General features: G+C 49.4%; 1 protein-coding gene across 2 annotated transcripts in view; it reads right to left on the reverse strand.

Annotated features, from left to right (window-relative positions):
- The window catches only part of ADCY1 (adenylate cyclase 1), a 221327-nt gene that overhangs the window by 36380 nt on the left and 162268 nt on the right, over positions 1-22679 (reverse strand). For both annotated transcript variants that reach the window (XR_003709045.2, XM_028749778.2), the window contains exons 8-10: positions 22405-22560; positions 3782-3976; positions 2446-2543 (exon numbers count right to left, since the gene is read on the reverse strand). Coding sequence is in view for 1 of the 2 variants with exons in the window: in XM_028749778.2 (XP_028605611.2) it covers positions 2446-2543; positions 3782-3976; positions 22405-22560 (449 nt within the window). In the remaining variant the exon portion in view is untranslated. The remainder of the gene's footprint in view (positions 1-2445; positions 2544-3781; positions 3977-22404; positions 22561-22679) is intronic.

The raw sequence follows: 22679 nt of genomic DNA on the forward strand, positions 1-22679 counted from the left end.
TAAACATTATAAGTTAAGAGCGTTTGCAGATGACTTAGTATTGACTTTGCAAGAGCCAAACACTAGTACGAAAAAGGTTTTAGAAATAATACAACAGTTTGGCCAGGTAGCTGGATTTAAGCTGAATAAGCAAAAAACTAAAGTTTTAGCGAAAAACCTAACAGACATGGAAAAGGAGAAATTTCAAGAGGAGACAGGTTTGACAGTAGTCAAGAAGGTGAAATACCTAGGGGTTTACTTAACATCTAAAAATCTGAATTTGTACAAGGACAACTATGAAAAATGTTGGTCAGAAATTAAAAAAGATCTAGAAATATGGTCAAATTTGAAATTGTCAATGTTAGGCCGAATTGCAGTGATCAAAATGAATGTATTGCCTAGAATGTTGTTTTTGTTTCAGACCTTGCAGATTCTTGACAAGATGGAATGTTTCAAGAGGTGGCAGAAAGATATTTCGAAATTTGTCTGGCAGGGCAAAAAGCCCAGAATTAAATTTAAGATATTGACAGATGCTAAAGAAAGAGGGGGGTTTGCCCTGCCGGACTTAAAATTGTACTATGAGGCAGCAGCTTTTTGCTGGCTGAAGGAATGGATGCTCCTCGAGAACACAGACATTTTGGATCTGGAAGGTTTTAACAATGTTTTTGGTTGGCAGGCATATTTATGGTATGACAAAATTAAGCAGCATAGTGCCTTTAAAAATCACATTGTTAGAAAAGCATTGTTTAATGTATGGATGAGATATAAAGATCTGTTGGAAAACAAAACCCCTAGATGGGTGTCACCAGTCGAGGCTAAAGCAGTAAAGAAACTCAATATGGAGGTCGGATGGCCGAAGTATTGGGAAATTTTGGAACAGGATGGAGATAACTGGAAATTACAAAGCTATGACAAATTGAAACATAAAGTACAAAACTGGCTTCAATATTATCAAATAATGGAGCTTTTCAAACAGGACAGGAAAATTGGCTTTCAGGTGGAAAAATCAAAACTAGAGATTGAACTGCTAGAACCCAACACTAAGAATTTATCAAGAATGTATAACTTGTTGCTGAAATGGAATACACAGGATGAAATGGTGAAATCAGCTATGATTAAATGGGCACAAGATATTGGTCATGACATTATGCTCGCTGACTGGGAACAGTTATGGACCACCGGTGTTAAGTTTACGGCATGTAATGCCTTAAGAGAAAACATAATGAAAATGATTTACAGGTGGTACATGACCCCAGTCAAGCTGGCAAAAATTTATCATCTGCCCGATAACAAATGTTGGAAGTGTAAAGAGACTGAAGGTACCTTCTACCACCTTTGGTGGACATGCCCGAAGATTAAGGCCTTCTGGGAAATGATCTATAATGAAATCAAAAAAGTACTTAAATGTACCTTTTCTAAAAAACCAGAGGCCTTCCTCTTGGGCATTGTCGGCCAATTGGTGGCAAAGAGGGATAGAACTTTCTTCATGTACGCCTCAACAGCAGCAAGAATACTCATCGCAAAGTATTGGAAGACACAAGATTTACCCACTCTGGAAGAATGGCAGATGAAAGTGATGGAATATATGACATTGGCCGAGATGACAGGCAGAATCCGTGACCAACGAAAAGAGACGGTGGAAGAAGAATGGACAAAATTCAAAAGTTATCTTAAGGACTACTATAAACTTAATGAATGTTAAAATGTTAAAATGTTGTGGTTCCCAGAAACAAAGGGGTACAGGATATAAGGTTAGAATTATAAAAGAGGACTAAGATGATAGAGAATGAAAAGTAACAATGGGGAGTTGCTAGTTGAACTATGGACATTGGGATGCAGAGAGGGGGGGTATGGGGAAGTCCAAGAAAAGAGGTTTATGAAAATATGTTTGAAACTATACGTGTATGTTTGTCATTTTTAGTGTTTGTTTGTTTCTTTTAAAAATTTTGTAAAACCAATAAAAAATTTAAAAAAAAAAAAAAAAAGAAATCAATCTGCCCATGTTACCTGTCCATGTGGGTGGTGCTTGGTGAGATGCATTTATATTGTATGTTGTCTCCTCCTTTAATACTCCCTGACCCCCATAAATTGTGTCAATCTGAGATAGGGTTTTCTCCCTCCCACGTAATACTACAACCAGGGACCATCCAATGAAGACAGACAAAAGAAAGTAATTCTTCATTAATCACAAAGTGAAACTATGGGATTCACTAGTGCGGGATGCCGTGGGGGCCACCGATAGAGATAGCTTGTGGGGCAAGACGATCCATCGCTCCTAGTCTTGGTGGATCTGGGTTACTGGGTGGGGGAGGGGGATCCAGTTCTGAACCTGCTCTCTTGATTGGGGGGTGGGGTAGAATGTAAGAAATAAAGTTTTCTAATGAATCCAATGTTTGCCCAAGACACTCCGATTTCATTTAAAAAAATTACTTGGCATTTAATTTAAAACACTGAGAAAGCACTTACTGTGGGATTATTAAAAGGTAGACAAGGCCAAATAAGGCAGCTAGAATCAATGACAAGACGACAGCACTGGTGAAATATTCATCCTGAAGCTGGTGATACTGTGAATGAGGTGGGGGAAAAGAGGCATAAATACAATTATTGACCCATATCCATCACACCTCCTGGTTCTAAAGACAGAAATACAAGCATGCACAGCAGTAATCTGTAAGTGTGCTTGCCAGATTTGCCCCTGATGACCACATCATTTCTTTCTGAGTTTTCAAAGTCAGTGTATGGTCAGGAAAAGTAGCCAGAGTGCTTGCAAATCCAGCATGAGCTTCCTCCCCACCTCCCTTCAAAATTTGGAGCTGGGGAGGAAGTGTACTGACCAAACACTGCTAGAGTGGTGGGTCTGGCCCTCCTTCCCCAGCTCAGAAATGGAACCGGGAAAGATTGGAGGGGCCTCATCCTGAGACTTGGAGGTATTAGAACCAGTCTTTTTTTTTCAGCCTCAGCATAGTTCCATCATCTCTCAGGTGGGTCCCATTGCAGGAAAGCACTCCCTCACCTGCGTCTTGCCTTTACGTACTTCTGAGATCCCCAAAACGAACATTTCCAAGTCAAAATGGAAACTGGCCAGTGTGTGAAAGTCCACACTTTTTATAAGATTGATGACTCCACCTAGTTCCTAGCTGCTCCTAGCCACGACTGGCCAATCTACAGGGCGGCACCAATTCATATTTCCTTTTCTTCAACCCTTCTCCCATGTAGTGGTGGTGGGCTTTAAGCTTTCCAGGCAGGCCTCTACCATTGCACACATGTGCGTTTGCGCAAGGGCCCTACTGTGCTGAATCAAAGAGAACGAGGGAGGAGGGGGCACCCCAAAACCAGCTGCTCTAGCACAAGGCACTCATTTATTTACAAAACACTTTTCTATTTTTTTAAAAAGTACAAAGCTTTATACAATACTAAAAATAAAACCGACCTGAACACAAGGGGGGGAAGCATCACTACATAGTAGGAAAAAAGCAAAAAACAACCAATAGAATCCAGGTAACCTGCAGGAAGAGGAGCTCCTTCTGATTTTCAGTGTTTGAAAGGAACAAATTATGCATTTAGACATAATGGGATACTTGGGTTTCTTCCTTTGTGCAAGCTGTACACTTCGTCCCTTTGCATGCGAATGAGGAGGGAAGAGGACTTGGGCCAATATATTGACAAAGGCTCCATGAAAATGGAAGCCAATACTTCATTAAAAATATAGGAAAATGAAACCTTAAATGGGAAAAAAAGCAAGCAAGCAAATGGTAGTTTCTCTTTTTATTTGACTGATAAACTTAGTAAAAGCCTCACTTACTTTTTGCTCGCGCTCAATCTGTTTGTACCTCAGGGTGAAAAAATGTAGGTCTGCCATCTCCGACTCAGTTTGCCGGGCCTCTATTAAACGGCCAATGTATCGATTCACTCGAGTTCCAGGAGTGTTGTACACAACATTTGTAGAAAAAGAGGAACGGTTCCTGAGTTTTTCTGATGCTGTCCTCAATGCCCTCCTCTGTGGCAAAACCGGAAAACAGCAGGGTAAGCTTTTTTTATATAAAAAAAGTTTTCACGGAAGATTTCTTGTACATATTACAAAATAACCAAATAAACAAGGAAAAGTGCATACAGCCTCTCCATTTTCAGTTCCCAGAGTCATTTTCACAGTTTGTTTACATTTGGTGTAAAACACTCTTGTCATAGGCAGTGTGTGGATGGAAAAAGAGAGGGCGAAGGAGAATGATATTTCATTCTATTGTGTGGTGTTTGTGCAGGGTTTTTGTGTCAGCGCTACATAAGTAGGTCCTCTCTCTCTCCCTCTCTCTTGAGAGAGAGGTTGGTTGTGTGTGGTTGGTTGCAGTGTAGTTTGTTTGTTAGCATGTGGGGAGGGGGGTGTTGGGTCAGAGTAGCCATACTGATTCGTATGCTTTTGGGGGGTAGGATTGCCATACATCTGGGAATTCCTGGACATGTCCTATTTTGGGGTCCTAAATGCCCATCTGGGAGGAGGGGGGGATTTTACATGTTAAAGCAAATGTCCTGGATTTTGGGTTAAATTTGGGGGGGGGGATGGCTCTGGTACAGGCTCGGGCTCAGCAGCGGCAGAGGTCTATCAGGCGATTGCCAACAACTTTTTTGTGTCTGTATTTTTATCTCTTGAAATATGGCAACCCTAGGTTTTTTAGGGGGTAGGGGGAGGTCATTGTCTTGTTGTGCTATATATGTGAGAATGAAAAGCCACACCCTGGTGAAGACATCCATCCTTCTTTGCTTGTCCTCATGCTATTTTAAATTTGTTGGTTAACGTTTCTGGTAGGACAGTTTTCTTCTTCTTCTTCTTCTTCTTCTTCTTCTTCTTCTTCTTCTTCTTCTTCTTCTTCTTCAACAATTTAGTATTTATATCCCACCCATCTGGCTGGGTTTCCCCAGCCACTCTGGGCGGCTCCCAACAGAATATTAAAAACACAATAAAAGATCAAACATTAAAAACTTCTCTAAACAGGGCTGATTTCAGATGTCTTCTAAAAGTCAGATAGCTGTTTATGGCATGCGCCACTACCAAGGCGGCCCTCTACCTGGTTCCCTGTAACCTAACTTCTCACAGTGAGAGAACCACCAGAAGGCGCTCAGTGCTGAACCTCAGTGTCTGGGCTGAATAATGGGGGTGGAGATGCTCCTTCAGGTATACTGGGCCAAGGCCATTTAGGGCTTTAAAGCTCAGCACTAACACGTTGAATTGTGCTTGGAAAAGTACTAGGAGTCAATGTAGGTCTTTAAGGACCAGTGTTATATGGTCTCGGTGGCCACTCCCAGTCACCAGTCTAGCTGCCTAATTCTGGATTAGTTGTAGTTTCCAGGTCACCTTCAAAGGTAGCCCCACGTAGAGCACATTGCAGTAGTCCAAGCAGGAGATAACTAAAGCATGCACCACTCTGGTGAGACAGTCTATGGGCAGGTAGGTTCTCAGCTGGTGTGCCAGATGGAGCTGGTAGACAGCTGCCCTGGACACAGAATTGACCTGCACCTCCATGGACAGCTGTGAGTCCAAAATGACTCCCAGGCTGCGCACCTGATCCTCCAGGGGCATAGTTGCCCCATTCAGGACCAGGGAGTCCCCCACAACCACCAGCCCCCTGCCCCCCCAAAACAGTACTTCTGTCTTGTCAGGATTCAACCTCAATCTGTTAGCTGCCCTCCATCCTCCAACCACCTCCAGACACTCACACAGGATCTTCACCGCCTTTACTGGTTCTGATTTAAAAGAGAGGTAGAGCTGGGTATCATCCGCATACTGATGAACACCCAGCCCAAACCCCCTGATGATCTCTCCCAGCGGCTTCATATAGATGTTACAAAGCATGGAGAGGATGAAACCCTGAGAGAGACGAAACAAGTGAGAGCCCAGGGGTCTGAACACTCATCCCCCCCCTACTTTCTGGACATGGCCCAGGAGGAAGGAGCGGAAACACTGTATAACAGTGCCCAAAGCTCCCAGCTCCCCTAGACAGTCCAGAAGGATGTCATGGTCAAGGGTATCAGAGTCCGCTGAGAGATCCAACAGAACTAGAAAACTAGCCCTAGCTAGCAGAACTAGGAAACTAGTCCCTAGCCCGCAGGAAATCATCAACCAGCACGACCAGGGCAGTTTCACTCTCATGATTGGAAGGGATCTAGATGGTCTGCATCCTATAGACATGCCTAGAGTTGTTCAGCAACCACCCGCTCAATCACCATGCCCAAGAATGGAAGTTGGCCATATTGGCCAGGTCCAAATATGTTTTTTAAAGAAGTGGTTTAATAACCGCCTCTTTCAGTGGGTCTGGGAAGGCTCCCTCATGGAGGGAAGCATTCACCACCCCACGAAGCCCATCACCCACCCCTTCCCGGCTAGCTTTTATAAGCCAGGATGGGCAAGGATCAAGGAGACAGGTGGTTGGTTTCACTCGTCCAAGCAGCCTCTCCACATCCTCGGGGGTAACAGATTGGAATTGATCCCACACAACAGGACAGGACTCTAGCACTCTCCCACCCCGGCCCTGCTCCCATGGTGGAGTCTACCTCTTTCCGAAGCTGAGAAAATTAATCTGCAAAAAACTTTGCAAAATCATTGCAGGAGATCTAGGGGTCCTTACGGGGCCCCAATGGCAAAGGTGGTTCCATTAAATTATGAACCACCTGAAAGAGTCTCCTGCTGCTGTTGCACATGCAATAGAGGCGGTGAAGAAGGTCCTCTTTGCCGTCCCCATCACCACTTGGTAGGCTCAACGTTGAACTCTATCCCGTGTCCGGTCAGATTCAGAATGAGTTATCCACCACCGGCACTCTAACTGTCTCAGCGATTGTTTCATTGCCCTCAGATCTGGGGGAAACCACAGGGCTGTCTGGGCTCCATGCAATTGGAGAGGGCGCTTCAGAGCCAAATAGTCAATAGGTAAAGGTAAAGGTACCCCTGCCCGTACGGGCCAGTCTTGACAGACTCTGGGGTTGTGCGCCCATCTCACTCAAGAGGCCGGGGGCCAGCGCTGTCCGCAGACACTTCCGGGTCACGTGGCCAGCGTGACAAAGCTGCATCTGGTGAGCCAGCACCAGCGCCGCACACGGAAATGCCGTTTACCTTCCCGCCAGTAAGCGGTCCCTATTTATCTACTTGCACCCGGGGGTGCTTTCGAACTGCTAGGTTGGCAGGTGCTGGGACCGAGCAGCGGGAGCGCACCCCGCCGCGGGGATTCGAACCGCCAACATTTCGATCGGCAAGCCCTAGGCGCTGAGGCTTTTACCCACAGCGCCACCCGCGTCCCATAGTCAATAGCCCTGGTTAACTCCACATTCCAGTGGGCCACCAGGGAATCAGCTGAAAGGCCATGAACATGGGATAAAATATCCCCTACCACTCTCTGGAAACCATTTGGATCCATTTCCATTAAGTGGTGGTGGTGGACCATCCAAATAGGTCCCACCTCCCTGCAGAGGGGAAGGGTTGCAGAGAAGTCTAGTTGCACCAAGAAGTGATCTGACTATGGCACTTTTTTGTTTCACTTTTACTTAGTGTCAGATCACCCACATCCATAGAGGTGAACACCAGGTCCAAGGCATGTCCATGGCTATGAGTTGGGCCAGACTTATTCAGGGACAGCCCCATGGAGGCCATGCTTTCCACAAAGTCCCGGGCGGCCCCTTGTAAGGTTGTGTCGGCATGGATGTTAAAATCCCCTAGGACAACCAAACTAGGTGTCTCCAGGAGAACATCCACCACGACCTGAAGCAGCTTGGCCAGGAAATCCTTGGTGCAGCGGGGAGGTCGGTACACCAAAAGGAATCCTGTACTGCCCCTATTGCCCATCTTCCAGAAAACTGGGTCTTCCCAATAGGACGCCTGGTGTAAGCTAATGACCCCTAAAAAACACTGCAACCCCCCCTCCCTGCCCATATGACCTGGGTTGCTGTGTGTACAAGAAACCTGGTGGACAAACAGCAGTAAGAATAGGCCCATCTGCTTCATCCAACCAAGTTTCTGTTATACATGATAGGTCAAGTCCTCCATCCATGATCAAGTTGTGGATGGCAGTGGTCTTAGTAATCACTGACCTGGCATTGCACAGCAGCACCTTCAGGTCATGTGGGTTTCCCTTGCTGATTCCAGTATCCTTCTGGTCAAGACCAGACCCAGAGACAGGGATAGTCTTCAAACAACGACTAAACCTGCCTCCTCGGGAATGACATCATCAGGGTCTTAGCGCAACTCTTCCTCCTACCCGTGATCACTGAGACTGGGTGTCCCAGTGCATCCCCCCTCCCCCGTGGAACCTGCCCCAGACATTCTGTTGCTGGGGCCCACTCCCCTCCTCTTGAGAACAGAATGCAATCTATACAATAAAACAATAGAAACTAATTAAAAAACAAAAATAATTTACAACTATACTAAACTTGCCCCAACTAAACGTTCACCCTACCCCCAACAAACAAAAACAAACAAAAAAAACCCAAATTCAAAATGCCACAGATTAAAAACTATTTAATAGCATTTAAAAGCATTTTCGACATTCGCCCCAGTTTGTTCCAGTCAGTCTGGGCTCTTCAGAACCCAGGGCAATGTCTCTCTGGCCTCCCAGGAGCCTCTGAAGTAGAGCTGGGTGAGTCTGGTCTCTGCCCCCTAGGCCAGGTGGAAAGGGCCTTGCAGGGAGCGGCCTTCAAAACCCACAGCCATACCTTTTGGTACCAGCAAGGTACATTCTTAACTTATCCATTAATCACCTTAAACAATGTATTCGAACATACAGCACATACATTTTATCCTAGCAGCAAAAAGACACAATTCTGCTGGCTTCTCAAATACCTGAACAACATACGGACTGACAAAATGCTTTGAGGAGTGGTGGTGTGTCATGGGAGCGACTTTTTATTAATGAACCTGAGACCAACAATGCACCCTGAAATATACTCAGAGTCGCAAAGTGATTTCATGCTCTTTATTCAGCTCATAGTGGTGAGGAGGAATGAATGAAAGTCCCCTCAAAGTATCTGCTTTATATACATTATTTACACAATGGGCTTCACATGATTGGCTAATTCCGGAATTCTACTGTAAGCCAATCAGGTTGTGGATTCACTTCTATCTGGAGCATGATTGGGTAGTTCCTGCCAACCAATCATACTGCTGCATTGTTCTAGGACCAATCAGACTGCTGCATTCTGAATCCTATTGTTCTACGACCAATCAGACTGCTGCCTTTTGGATCCTATTGTTCTAGGACCAATCAGACTGCTGCAGTTTGGATCCTATTCAACTCAGTACATAACACCCCTCCCCTCTAAGTTCCAGTCCTGCCCGGGAGGTCGCATTCATAGTCCTTGAGGTACGCCGGCGGCCTACGTGTGCGTTGCGGCCGGGGGTGTTCCCTGGTCCGAGGTTCAGGTTCTGGCTCGTGTTCCAAGGATGCTGGCTGTGATGGGGCTGTCTGGTCTGGCGCAACCGGCTCGCTCAGTCGTGGTTCTGGTTCCGGTGTCCTTTCGGCCTCGCAGGTCCTCTCTGTATTGACTGATTCTGCCTCTCCTGCTGGCCCCTCGTGCTCTATGGGCCTCACTGCCCCTCTGTTCCCTTGGGACTCCTCTGCCCTTTCCTCCTCCTGGTTTTCTCCCGGGAATCGTCGCCATATCTGGTCGCAGTGGCGGCGCCAGCATTGCCCCCCATCTGTTAGCACCTCGTACGACACGGGGCCAGTGACCCTGGTGACTGTGGCAGGTACCCATGCTGGGCCTGCCCCAAAATTCTTTGCATACACTGGGTCCTGGGCCTCGAAGGTCCGGGGGTTCCTGCCTTCCCCCACCACTACCTCATCCTGAGCTCTATCGGGGTGAAGGCGGTCCAATCTGATTGCAAGGCGCCGACCCATTAGTAGTTCAGCGGGGCTCCAGCCAGTCGTTGAGCTGGGGGTGCTGTGCTGTGCTAGAAGGAATGTGGCAAGGCGGTACTCCCAATCCCCTTGCGTCATGCGGCGAAGGGTGTCCTTGGTGGTCCGCACCATGCGTTCTGCTTGGCCATTGGTGGCAGGGTGGAATGGCGCCGAACGGATGTGGCGGATGGCGTTCTGCGCTGTGAAGGTTTGGAATTCTCCTGACGTAAATGCAGTCCCGTTGTCTGAGACGAGAGTGTAAGGGAGCCCGCGGGTTGCAAACAGCCTGCGTAGTACCCGGATGGCTACGGACGTAGAAGTGGACGGTACCAGTGCGACTTCCAGCCATTTGGTGTAGGAGTCCACCACTATGAAGAATGTTTTCCCCTGAAAGGGGCCCGCAAAATCCACATGCAGGCATGACCATGGTGCTCGGGCGGACTCCCAGGACTGGACTGGGGCCCTTGGGGGATCTGGGCGGGATTCTTGGCAGGCCTGGCAGTGTTTGACCCAGGCCTCTATCTCTCTGTCGATCCCCGGCCACCACACATAACTCCTGGCAAGGGCCTTCATTCTTACTACCCCTGGGTGTGTCTCGTGTAGGGCTGTGAGGACCCTTTTGCGGAGGGGCTGGGGGACAACGACCCTGCTTCCCCATAACAGGCACCCCTTGTGGGCCGACAGTTCATGCTTGCGGGTTGTGTAGCCGGCGAATTCTGGCCCGGGGCTGCTGCTGGGCCATCCCCTCCACACCCAGTCCAGGACCCGGGAGATGACCCTTTCTTTCTGGGAATGGTGTGCAACTTCTTGTGCCTGAATGGGGCGGTCGGGAAGCAGCTCCAGGCTCATAACCTCTTGTGCAGGTGCTGGGTCGGGGCCTGTTTCTGGTAGTGGTAGCCTGCTGAGGGCATCCGCATGGCCCATTGCCTTCCCAGGACGGTAAATCAGTGCATACTGGTAGCTGGCAAGGAAAATTGACCACCTGAGGACGCGAGGAGACAGCACTTGGGGGGTCTGCTTTTCAGGGGCAAACAAGCCAAGCAACGGCTTGTGGTCCGTCACCACGGTGAAGGGCCGCCCGTACAAGAAATCATGGAATTTTTTTACTCCCTTCACGATTGCCAGACCCTCCTTGTCGATTTGCGAGTAGTTCCACTCGGTTTCGTTGAGTGTCTGGGAAAAGTATGCCACCGGTACCTCTCTTCCATCCGGGAGTTGGTGTCCCAGGACAGCGCCAATGCCATAGGGTGAGGCGTCGCATGCTAGCACCACCGGCAGCCTCTCGTCGAAGTGTGCCAAGACCGAGTTTGAGACAAGCAAGTCCTTGACTGCCTGGAATGCGGCCTCCTGACGCTGGCCCCACACCCAAGAGGCCCGCTTGTCCAGGAGTCTGTGTAGGGGCTCCGCTACCGCCGCCTTGTGGGGAAGGAAGGAATGGTAAAAGTTCAATAGTCCCAAGAAGGCCTGAAGTTCAGTCTTGTTCTTGGGCGCTGGGGCATCACAAATGGCCGTACCTTGTCCCCAGTCGGGTGGACCCCTTCTGCGTCCACCATAAATCCCAGAAAGTCCACCTGAGGCACTCCTAGTAGACATTTTTCCCGCTTCACCTTGAGACCCGCCGTCTGGAAACGGTGCAGAACAGTGCGGAGGCGGTCCTCAAACTCCTCTGGTGTGGGCCCGGCAATCAACACATCATCGAAGAAGGGGGTGACACCAGGAATCCCTTTAAGGAGAGAGTCCATTAGATTCTGGAATATGCCTGGTGCCACGCTGACCCCGAATTGCAGCCGCTTTACCCTGAACGCTCCTCTGTGCGTCACAATCGTCTGTGCCTCTGCTGTAGCCTCATCTACTGGCAGATGTTGATATGCTTGGGCCAACTCCAGCTTGCCAAAAACTTTCGACCCAGCCAGGGTGGCAAGGACATGGCTGACCACTGGCACTGGGTATGCATGGGCCGTGAGGGCCTTGTTTATGGTACATTTGTAGTCTGCGCAGATGCGGACCGAACCATTAGGCTTGACGGGTGTGACGATTGGGGTTTCCCAGGGGGCATTAGGCACCGGCTCCAGCACTCCTTGCTCCACGAGTCGGTCCAATTCCTCATCTATACGGGGTTTCAGGGCGAACGGGACCCGGCGGGCCTTGAGCCTGACCGGTCGTACTGTGGGGTCAAGCTGTAGAGCAATGGGGGGCCCCGTATACTGTCCCAATTTCCCATCGAAAACCCCCGGAAATTCCTTGCATATGGCGTCCACGTCCACTTGTAAGCTCATGTGGTTCACCCCGGTGATGGCTAGCCCCAGTGGTCCAAACCATGCCAATCCCAGTAAGCTAATGTAGGGGCCCTTGACCACAAGCAAGTCCAGTTGCCGCGTCCGCCCTCGGTATTGCACCCTGAAGGTCCCCACCCCCATTGTGGGGACCTTACGTTTCTGGAAGTCCCGGAGGGTGAATGGGGCTGGCCTGAGTTTGGGACCCCCAGTAGGACACAGTTTCCTTAAGGTCCTTGCCGAGATTATGGATAGAGTTGAACCCGTGTCAAGCTCCATGCGGCATGGGGCCCCCTCTATCTGTACCTCTACATAAATTTTCTCTACGTTGCGGTGGGGCAACTGGTATACCTGGAAGTCCGTGAGCTCCGTTGAGTTGCCTTGGTGCGTTGGGCCCCGGGACCTGGGGCTCTTGGATTGGTCATCTGATGCCTGGCATCGGGTGGGCTGAGCCCGACACACCCGGGCAATGTGTCCCAATTTTCTGCACTGCCTGCACTCTGCGTTGCGGAAACGGCAGGTCCTCCTCTCGTGACTTTCTCCACAGCTTGCGCAGTTCCCTCCTTCTCGTCGAGGCAGCTGTGGTATGTGGGCTGCTTGAGTGCGCTGCTGTACTCTGTGCACCTCCTCCCTGTCGGATCCTGAGTCGTCGGTGAGGTCTTCGTGGTGGACCCTCGGTTGGGACGGCTGGCTCGGCCGTGCCTCTTGCGTTGACCTCTCGGCAGCTTCCGTTGCCAGGGTCTCCTCCAGAGCGACCTGGAACGTTAGGTTCTTCTTAGCGTAGAGGCGTCGTTGCAGCTTCTCATCCTTCAGGCCACCGACGAGGCAGTCACGAAGCATGTTCTCCAGCTCTGAGAAGTTGCAGAACCGGGCAGCTTGGCGGAGAGAGGTCACAAACCCAGTTATGGTTTCCCCAGGGGCTTGCCGCTTTGCGTAGAAGGCATTTCGACAAGCCACCACTGAGGGCTGTGGCGAAAAGTGCCCCTTCAGCTGTTCCATTATTGTTTTGTATGGAACAGTAGCGACGTCTTCAGGTGCAAGGAGAGCCCGGGCGATTTCAAACGTCTCCTCTCCGCAGACACTGAAGAATATTGCCCTCTTCTTGGCGTCTTCTGCATCGGTCACCCCTTTGGCTTCTAGGAGGAAGGTGAAACGGGAGGCGTACGCTTCCCAGTCTCCAGATGCTGGGTTGAACGGCGAGAAGCTGCTGTCGGTTGCCATTCTGAGTTCCTTGTGTCCCGGAGCTGAAGCCTGGATACACGGTGCGAGGCAGCGGTGCGGCAGGTGGCGGTGCTGCGGTCAGTCAGTCAGTGTGTGGCAGTCAGCTCAGCGGGATCCCACCTTCGTCGCCAGTGAAATATACTCAGAGTTGCAAAGTGATTTCATGCTCTTTATTCAGCTCATAGTGGTGAGGAGGAATGAATGAATGTCCCCTCAAAGTATCTGCTTTATATACATTATTTACACAATGGGCTGCACATGATTGGCTAATTCCGGAATTCTACTGTAAGCCAATCAGGTTGTGGATTCACTTCTATCTGGAGCATGATTGGGTAGTTCCTGCCAACCAATCATACTGCTGCATTGTTCTAGGACCAATCAGACTGCTGCATTCTGAATCCTATTGTTCTACGACCAATCAGACTGCTGCCTTTTGGATCCTATTGTTCTAGGACCAATCAGACTGCTGCAGTTTGGATCCTATTCAACTCAGTACATAACACACCCCAAAATCTATCTGAAGATGTGAGGTGGAGGGGGAAATGGCTGGCTTTCAGGCAGTGGCCATCTGCAACTTCTCTAGTCTAATGAAATGAAACCTACTGGTATTTTATTTTTTTAAAAGGTTACATGAATAAATGGGCATATACACAGAGCGCTTCTCTATGTATAAGCATCTCTTTAGGGTGTCTCCAAGGTAGCCTTGCTGTGGCTTCAGCTCAGCATGCAGACAGACCCAGGTTCTGTCCCTGGAATCTGCTGGTAAAGCTGGGAAGATCCCCAGTCGGAAACTCCAGAGAGCTGTTGCCAATACTGAGATAGATTGATCCAGGGTGTGCCTTGGGAGAAAGAAGCTTCGTATGTTTGAGCTTTTGGAGGTGGTTTGTCAGACCCCCAACCCCAAAATATCCATTTGTAACTTTATTTTTAGATTTACTTATGATTCATGTGGAAATTATTCAAATTTGGTTGTACCTTTTCATGTGTTTTACTTATTGTTTATGATTGCTTCTGTTGTGCTTGTTATTATGTAAATGTTTTCATGTTGCCACTTTGAGCATGGTTTTACCGTGCTTTTTTTTCCTAAAAAAATGTGGGGTTTTTTCTTGACGCAAGAAAATCACCATTTTATAGTTCAAATCGGGGAAACTAAATACAGTAAATGGACAAAGTACAAAGATTCACAAAATGTTTAGGAGTATGTGTACCCTGCATCCCCCCAGCAAAAAGCAGTGGTTTTACCCGTGGAAAGGCACCATACAAATAAGATGATGATGACTAAATTTGTAAAACCGTGCTGCCTTATATGCCGTGCAGCCCTTTCTGGCACAGCTCTTCTCCTCAAATGAGGACAGGTTATCAGTCCCATGCTGGAGGCAACTACAAAATGCCTGACAGCTGAACTTAGGACTCCTTCCGGCAATTCATTCAGTAATGAAGGCAGAGAGTGGCCTGCATGACACACTTCTTAATGGAGGAAATAATAATCTGGCCACCAAGGTAATTTAGAATTAGTGCATGGATTGGGTGCAGCCCAGGGACATGTGGAGGGATCAGCACAACTGCTCCATTTCTTGAAAACTCCATGTCAGTTAGGCAAAGGAACAGATCACATAGTTTTCTGCAATGACATGGGGGGGGGGGGGAGTGTGTGTGTGGGGAGACAGAAGTGTAAATTTAGGGCTGAAGATGTTCAAACCAGGACTCTTTCACCCTCTGTTTCAGCCAGAGACTGAAAACTGCAGATGTGTTTTAGAAATAACAGTGAAATGAGCTTTTTTCTTATGGAGCAACCATAGAACAGCATCATCTAGTGGCAAAGAATATATTGTACAGTGGTAACTCGGGTTTCTGGACGTCCGTTCTTTACCTGAAACTGTTCTTAACCTGAGTGAAATATACTCAGAGTCTAGAGTGGATTTCATGCTCTTTATTCAGCTCATAGTGGTGAGGAGGAATGAAAGTTCCCCCAAAGTATCTGCTTTATATACATTATTTACACAATGGGCTACACCTGATTGGCTAATTCCAGAATTCTTCTGTAAGCCAATCAGGTTGTGGATTCACTTCCATCTGGAGCTGGATTGGGTGGCTCCTGCAGACCAATCATACTGCTGCATTGTTCAAGGACCAATCAGACTGCTGCATTCTGAATCCTATTGTTCTAGGACCAATCAGACTGCTGCATTCTGAATCCTATTGTTCTAGGACCAATCAGACTGCTGCATTTTGGATCCTATTCAACTCAGTACATAACACCCCTCCCCTCTAAGTTCCAGTCCTGCCCGGGAGGTTGCATTCATAGTCCTCTAGGTACGCCGGCGGCCTACGTGTGCGTTGCGGCCTAGGGTGTTCCCTGGTCCGGAGTTCAGGTTCTGGCTCATGTTCCAAGGATGCTGGCTGTGATGGGGCCGTTTGGTCTGGCGCAACCGGCTCACTCAGTTGTGGTTCTGGTTCCGGTGTCCTTTCGGCCTCGCGGGTCCTCTCTGTATTTACGGATTCTGCCTCTCCTGCTGGCCCCTCCTGCTCTACGGGCCTCACTGCTCCACTGTTCCTTGGTACTCCTCTGACCTGTCCTCCTCCTGGTTTTCTCCCGGGAATCGTCGCCGTATCTGGTCGCAGTGGCGGCGCCAGCATTGCCCCCCGCCCCGTTAGCACTTCGTACAACACGGGACCAGTAACCCTGGTGACTGCGGTGGGTACCCATGCTGGGCCTGCCACAAAATTATTTGTGTACACTGGGTCCTGGGCCACAAAGGTCTGGGGGTTCCTGCCTTCCCCCACCACCACCTCATCCTGAGCTCTATCGGGGTGAAGGCAGTCCAGTCTGATTGCGAGGCGCCGGCCCATTAGTAGTTCAGAGGGGCTCCAGCCAGTCGTTGAGCTGGGGGTGCTGTGCTGTGTTAGAAGGAATGTGGCAAGGCGGTACTGCCAATCCCCGTGCATCATGCGGCGGAGAGTGTCCTTGGTGGTCCGCACCATGCGTTCTGCTTGACCATTGGTGGCAGGGTGGAATGGTGCTGAGCGGATGTGGCGGATGGCGTTGTGAAGATTTGGAATTCTCCTGACGTAAATGTGGTTCCATTGTCTGAGACGAGAGTGTCAGGGAGCCCGTGGGTTGCAAACAGCCTGCTTAGTACCCGGATGGCTGCGGACGTGGAAGTGGACGGTACCAGTGTGACTTCCAGCCATTTGGTGTAGGAGTCCACCACTATGAAGAATGTTTTCCCCTGAAAGGGGCCAGCGAAGTCCACGTGCAGGCATGACCATGGTGCTCGGGTGGACTCCCAAGACTGGACTGGGGCCCTTGGGGGATCTGGGCGGGATTCTTGGCAGGCCTGGCAGTGTTTGACCCAGGCCTCTATCTCTCCGTCGATCCCCGGCTACCACACATAACTCCTGGAAGGGCCTTCATTCTCACTACCCCTGGGTGTGTCTCGTGTAGGGCTGTGAGGACCCTTTTGCGGAGGGGCTGGGGAACAACGACCCTGCTTCCCCATAACAGGCACCCCTGGTGGGCCGACAGTTCATGTTTACTACGGGTTGTGTAGCCCGTGAATTCTGGCCCGGGGCTGCTGCTGGGCCATCCCCTCCACACCCAGTCCAGGACACAGGAGATGACCCTATCTTTCTTGGAATGGTGTGCAACTTCTTGTGCCTGAATGGGGCGGTCGGGAAGCAGCTCCAGGCTCATAACCTCTTGTGCAGGTGCTGGGTCAGGGCCTGTTTCTGGTAGTGGTAGCCTGCTGAGGGCGTCCGCTTGGCCCATCGCCTTCCCAGGGTGGTGAATCAGTGCATACTGGTAGCTGGCAAGGAAAATTGACCACCTGAGGACATGAGGAGACAGCACTTGGGGGGTCTGCTTTTCGGAGGCAAACAAGCCAAGCAACGGCTTGTGGTCAGTCACCATGGTAAAGGGCTGCCCGTACAAGAAATCATGGAATTTTTTTACTCCCTTCACGATTGCCAGACCCTCCTTGTCGATTTGCAAGTAGTTCCGCTCGGTTGCGTTGAGTGTCTGGGAAAAGTATGCCACCGGTACCTCTTTTCCATCGGGGAGTTGGTGTCCCAGGACAGCGCCGATGCCATAGGGCGAGGCATCGCATGCTAGCACCACCGGCAGCCTCTCGTCCAAGTGTGCCAAGACCGAGTTTGAGACAAGCAAGTCCTTGACTGCCTGGAATGCGGCCTCCTGGCGCTGGCCCCACACCCAAGGGGCCTGCTTGTCCAGGAGTCTGTGTAGGGGCTCCGATACCACCACCTTATGGGGAAGGAAGGAATGGTAAAAGTTCAATAGTCCCAATAAGGCCTGAAGTTCAGTCTTGCTCTTGGGCGCTGGGGCATAACAAATGGCCTGTACCTTGTCCCCAGTCGGGTGGACCCCTTCTGCGTCCACCATAAATCCCAGAAAGTCCATCTGAGGCACTCCTAGTAGACACTTTTCCCGCTTCACCTTGAGACCTGCCGTCTGGAAACGGTGCAGAACGGTGCGGAGGCAGTCCTCAAACTCCTCTGGTGTGGGCCCAGCAATCAACACATCATCGAAGAAGGGGGTGACGCCAGGAATCCCTTTAAGGAGAGAGTCCATTAGATTATGGAATATGCCTGGTGCCACGCTGACACCAAATTGCAGCCGCTTTACCCTGAACGCTCCTCTGTGCATCACAATCGTCTGTGCCTCTGCTGTGGCCTCATCCACCGGCAGCTGTTGATATGCTTGGGCCAAGTCCAGCTTGCCAAAAGAATTTGACCCAGCCAGGGTGGCAAGGACATGGCTGACCACTGGCACTGGGTATGCATGGGCCGTGAGGGCCTTGTTTATGGTACATTTGTAGTCTGCGCAGATGCGGACTGAACCATTAGGCTTGACGGGTGTGACGATTGGGGTTTCCCAGGGGGCATTAGGCACCGGCTCCAGCACTCCTTGCTCCACGAGCCGCTCCAATTCCTCGTCTATACAGGGTTTCAGGGCGAACGGGACCCAGCGGGCCTTGAGCCTGACAGGTCGTACTGCGGGGTCAAACTGTAGAGCAATGGGGGGCGTATACTGTCCAAATTTCCCATCGAAAACCCCCGGAAATTCCTTGCATATGGCATCCACGTCCACTTGTAAGCTAGTGTGGTTCACCCCGGTGACGGATAGCCCCAGTGGTCCAAACCATGCCAATCCCAGTAAGCTGGTTTGACCACAAGCAAGTCCAGTTGGCTCGTCCGCCCTCAATATTGCACCCTGAAGGTCCCCACCCCCACTGTGGGGACCTTACGTTTCTGGAAGTCCCGGAGGGTGAATGGGGCCGGCCTGAGTTTGGGACCCCCATTAGGACAGTTTCCTTAAGGTGCTTGCCGAGAGTATGGATAGAGTTGAACCCGTGTCAAGCTCCATGCAGCACGGGGCCCCCTCTATCTGTACCTCTACATAAATTTTCTCTATGTTGGGGTGGGGCAACTGGTATACCTTGAAGTCTGTGAGCTCCGTCGAGCTGCCTTGGTGCATTGGGCCCTGGGCCCTGGGGCTCTTGGATCGGTCATCTGATGCCTGGCGTTGGGTGGGCGAGCCCAACACACCCGGGCAATGTGTCCCAATTTTCCGCACTGCCTGCACTCTGCATTGCAGAAACGGCAGGTCCTCCTCTCGTGACTCCCCCCGCAGCTTGCGTAGTTCCCTCCTTCTCGTCGAGGCAGCTGTGGTTGAGTGCGCTGCTGTACTCGGTGCACCTCCTCCCTGTCAGATCCTGAGTCGTCGGTGAGGTCTTTGTGGTGGACCCTCGGTTGGGACGGCAGGCTCGGCCGTGCCTCTTGCGTTGACCTCTCAGCAGCTTCCGTTGCCAGGGCCTCCTCCAGAGCAACCTGGAACGTTAGGTCCTTCTTAGCGTAGAGGCGTCATTGCAGCTTCTCATCCTTCAGGCCACCAACGACGTGGTCACCAAGCATGTTCACCAACTCTGAGAAGTTGCAGAACCAGGCGGCTTGGCGGAGAGAGGTCACAAACCCAGTTATGGTTTCCCCAGGGGCTTGCTGCTTTGCGTAGAAGGCATTTCAACGAGCCACCACTGAGGGCTGCGGCGAGAAGTTCCCCTTCAGCTGTTCCATTATTGTTTTGTATGGAACAGTAGCGACGTCTTCAGGCACAAGGAGAGCCCGGGCGATTTCAAACGTCTCTTCTCCGCAGATGCTGAAGAATATCGCCCTCTTCTTGGCATCTTCTTCGTCGGTGACCCCTTTGGCTTCTAGGAGGAAGGTGAAACAGGAGGCGTACACTTCCCAGTCTCCAGATGCTGGGTTGAATGGCGAGAAGCTGCTGTCGGTTGCCATTCTGAGTTCCTTGTGTCCCGGAGCTGAAGCCTGGATACACGGTGCGAGGCAGCGGTGCGGTAGGTGGCGGTGCTGCGGTGCTGTGTGTGGCAGTCAGCTCAGCGGGATCCCACCCTCGTCGCCAGTGAAATATACTCAGAGTCGAGAGTGGATTTCATGCTCTTTATTCAGCTCATAGTGGTGAGGAGGAATGAAAGTTCCCCCAAAGTATCTGCTTTATATACATTATTTACACACTGGGCTGCACGTGATTGGCTAATTTCGGAATTCTCCTGTAAGCCAATCAGGTTGTGGATTCACTTCCATCTGGAGCTGGATTGGGTGGCTCCTGCAGACCAATCATACTGCTTCATTGTTCTAGGACCAATCAGACTGCTGCATTCTGAATCCTATTGTTCTAGGACCAATCAGACTGCTGCATTCTGAATCCTATTGTTCTGGGACCAATCAGACTGCTGCATTTTGGATCCTATTCAACTCAGTACGGCATTTTCTTTCTTTCTCTGTCTCTCCCTCTCTCCCCACTTCTCTTTTCCTTTCCTTTTAAGAAGTGGGTGAAAATGGGGGGGGGGGGAGCGAGGCTTCTGTTTGCACTCTAGTGTAAGTTTCATTGGCATCCTGTTTGTGAGGCAACAGAAGGGGTGCCGAGTCTCAGGAAGATTTACCGCCAGGGTATTGAGTGGAGTGGGTAGATGCCTTCATTAAAATAAAATAAAAATAAATAAGGAACAATGTAGGAGAGGATGCAAAAATTATAGGAAGCACCTGCAGTTTTCTGATAATCATTGAAGAGCAACCGAAGTCCTAGAAAGTAAGGCCCACTGTAGGACTTACTTACGAGTAACAAGCCTAGATAGGGCTGAGCTGTTCGATTTGACAAAAAGGCAGGAGGGTGGGAAGCTAACCCTTAGCAGTCTCAATTGGAGCTTACTCCCAGGTAAATGTGCATATTTCTGGACAGGAGTGCTAAGGATAGCACTGTTAGGCTGCAGCAGAGGATGGCAGCATAACAGTTTAAGCCTACTTAGAAGTAATCACTGCTGAGTGCAATGGAGCTTACTCCTAGAGAAGTAGGTGTACAATTCTGGAGTGGAGTGCCACTGATTTCAATAGAGCTTTTCCAAACTGTGTAAGAACTGTGAGGCTTGTAGAGAAATCACATTTTGCAGGTCAGCTGGTTGGCTTTCTGTTGCAAATGGAATGTGGCTATCTCTGAGTTTGTTTGTTTTTAAACATATTATTTATTTTTATTTATTTCGTGAAATTTCTATACCAAGTGATTGTAACTGCCCTGCCCCCCCCCCAACACCCCAAGGCAGTTTACAGAAAGAATAATACAACGAAATTATTAGTGAAAACAATTAAAACATCCAAAGAATTGGAAGCAGCAATAAAGTAAGAACACATCAGCATTCTCAATATCTGCATAAACAAAAATGTTTTTAGCAGGCGGCAAAAGGAGTACAATGAAAGCCCCTTTTCAACAGAACCCATCAAAGCAACTCACCACTCTGACTTCAGAAGCAGATTATAAGAAAAATAGTTGTAATCTTTTGTATTGTTAACCTGTTTTAGGCTGTAAAACTTAACAGGGCTTTCCTCATTTAGCTATTTGCTTGAAATATTTTCAGCCCCCGCCCCCTTCTTCACAAGGGACCCCAGGGTGGGGTGCAGTAGCTCCATTTGAAAAATAATAACTATCAGCACAATGATAAACAGCACTCTTGCATCTGCCCACAAGACAGGATTTTAGGTAGCTCTGAATTTCACAGGTTCCTTATTATCTGAGAGGTACTGTAGCTCTGGATGCGGGGGGGGGGGGGGGGTCCTGCCTTAAGAAGATCTCCCTGGGCTCAGTAGTTAAAAAACTATTACACTGGCAATGGCCCCTTCGGGGGCAAAGCACTAGAAAGAGTGGCAACACTCTTGATGACAGTTGTTGGGAGAAAGATAGGTGTGGCCCTGCTTGTTCCCCTTCATTGACTGGCAGTTTTCAGTGCCATGGTATCCTTTTGGAGCATCTCAGGGAGGTGGGGGTTGGGAACCCTGTGCTTCAGTCGCTCTGCTCCTACCTCCAGGGCCATTTCCAGAAAGTAGATATGGGAGGCTGAGCACCGTGGGAGTTGTCCTGTTGTGCTCAGCAGGGTTTCATCTTGTTCACTAAAGCAGTGGGTGGTGGCGGCAGTGTAAGTTACCAACATCTGAAAAGGACCGTGTTTCTTTTGCTGGGTGGGTGGAGGTTTATTGTTATGAGAAAGTGACCCTCCAAAATTAATAATTTGGAAATGAGTCACTAGGTGCAGACCAGTACTCTAGCAGTTTTTACTTCTGGGTATAGATAGTCCTACAGTCCTTAAAATATCTCCAAAAGACATCTGTGCTGATCATGGAATCGTATACTATGATCTTTTGGTAATACAGTATACAAATACTGTAATCAATCACCTAAATGGCACCACCTGACCTTGGTACGCCACTGAGGATGGCACACTTCTGATTTCTCTTTGGGAAGGGGTAAAAGTGTGCAATCTGCATGCTGCTTTCCCTGGCGTGATCGGTGGTATGTTTTTAGCAGCATGAGACTCCCTAAAAAAAGCTCCAGGGGCAGATCTTTGCACCACGGCACCGCATATGCTAAAGACGGGCCTGCCAGGAGTACCTTTTTTTTAAAAAAGGCCCCAGTGAAATGGGAGGTGAAGGCAGATACCACACATTTTGACAAATGACCTTGCTTTGCCATACACTACCTTGTCGTCGTCTTCACAAGTCATCACATTGGAGAAAGGGATCTCAGCTTTGAACATTTTACGACAATGCATAAGTTGAACCAGCAGATAACATACAGTCTTGAACTTCATTCTTTTGGCAGGCTTTATGTCAGAGAGAATGAGACCAGGAAATATCTGTAAGGATAATAATATAAATATATACCTTAGAATAATTAAATATATAAGCAGCTGTAGTTAATGCATTACAATCAGAATAAAAGTTGGATAGGTTTAATGAACACAAAACAAATATT

Source organism: Podarcis muralis, chromosome 12, assembly GCF_964188315.1.
Source record: "Podarcis muralis chromosome 12, rPodMur119.hap1.1, whole genome shotgun sequence".
Classification (NCBI taxonomy): domain Eukaryota; kingdom Metazoa; phylum Chordata; class Lepidosauria; order Squamata; family Lacertidae; genus Podarcis; species Podarcis muralis.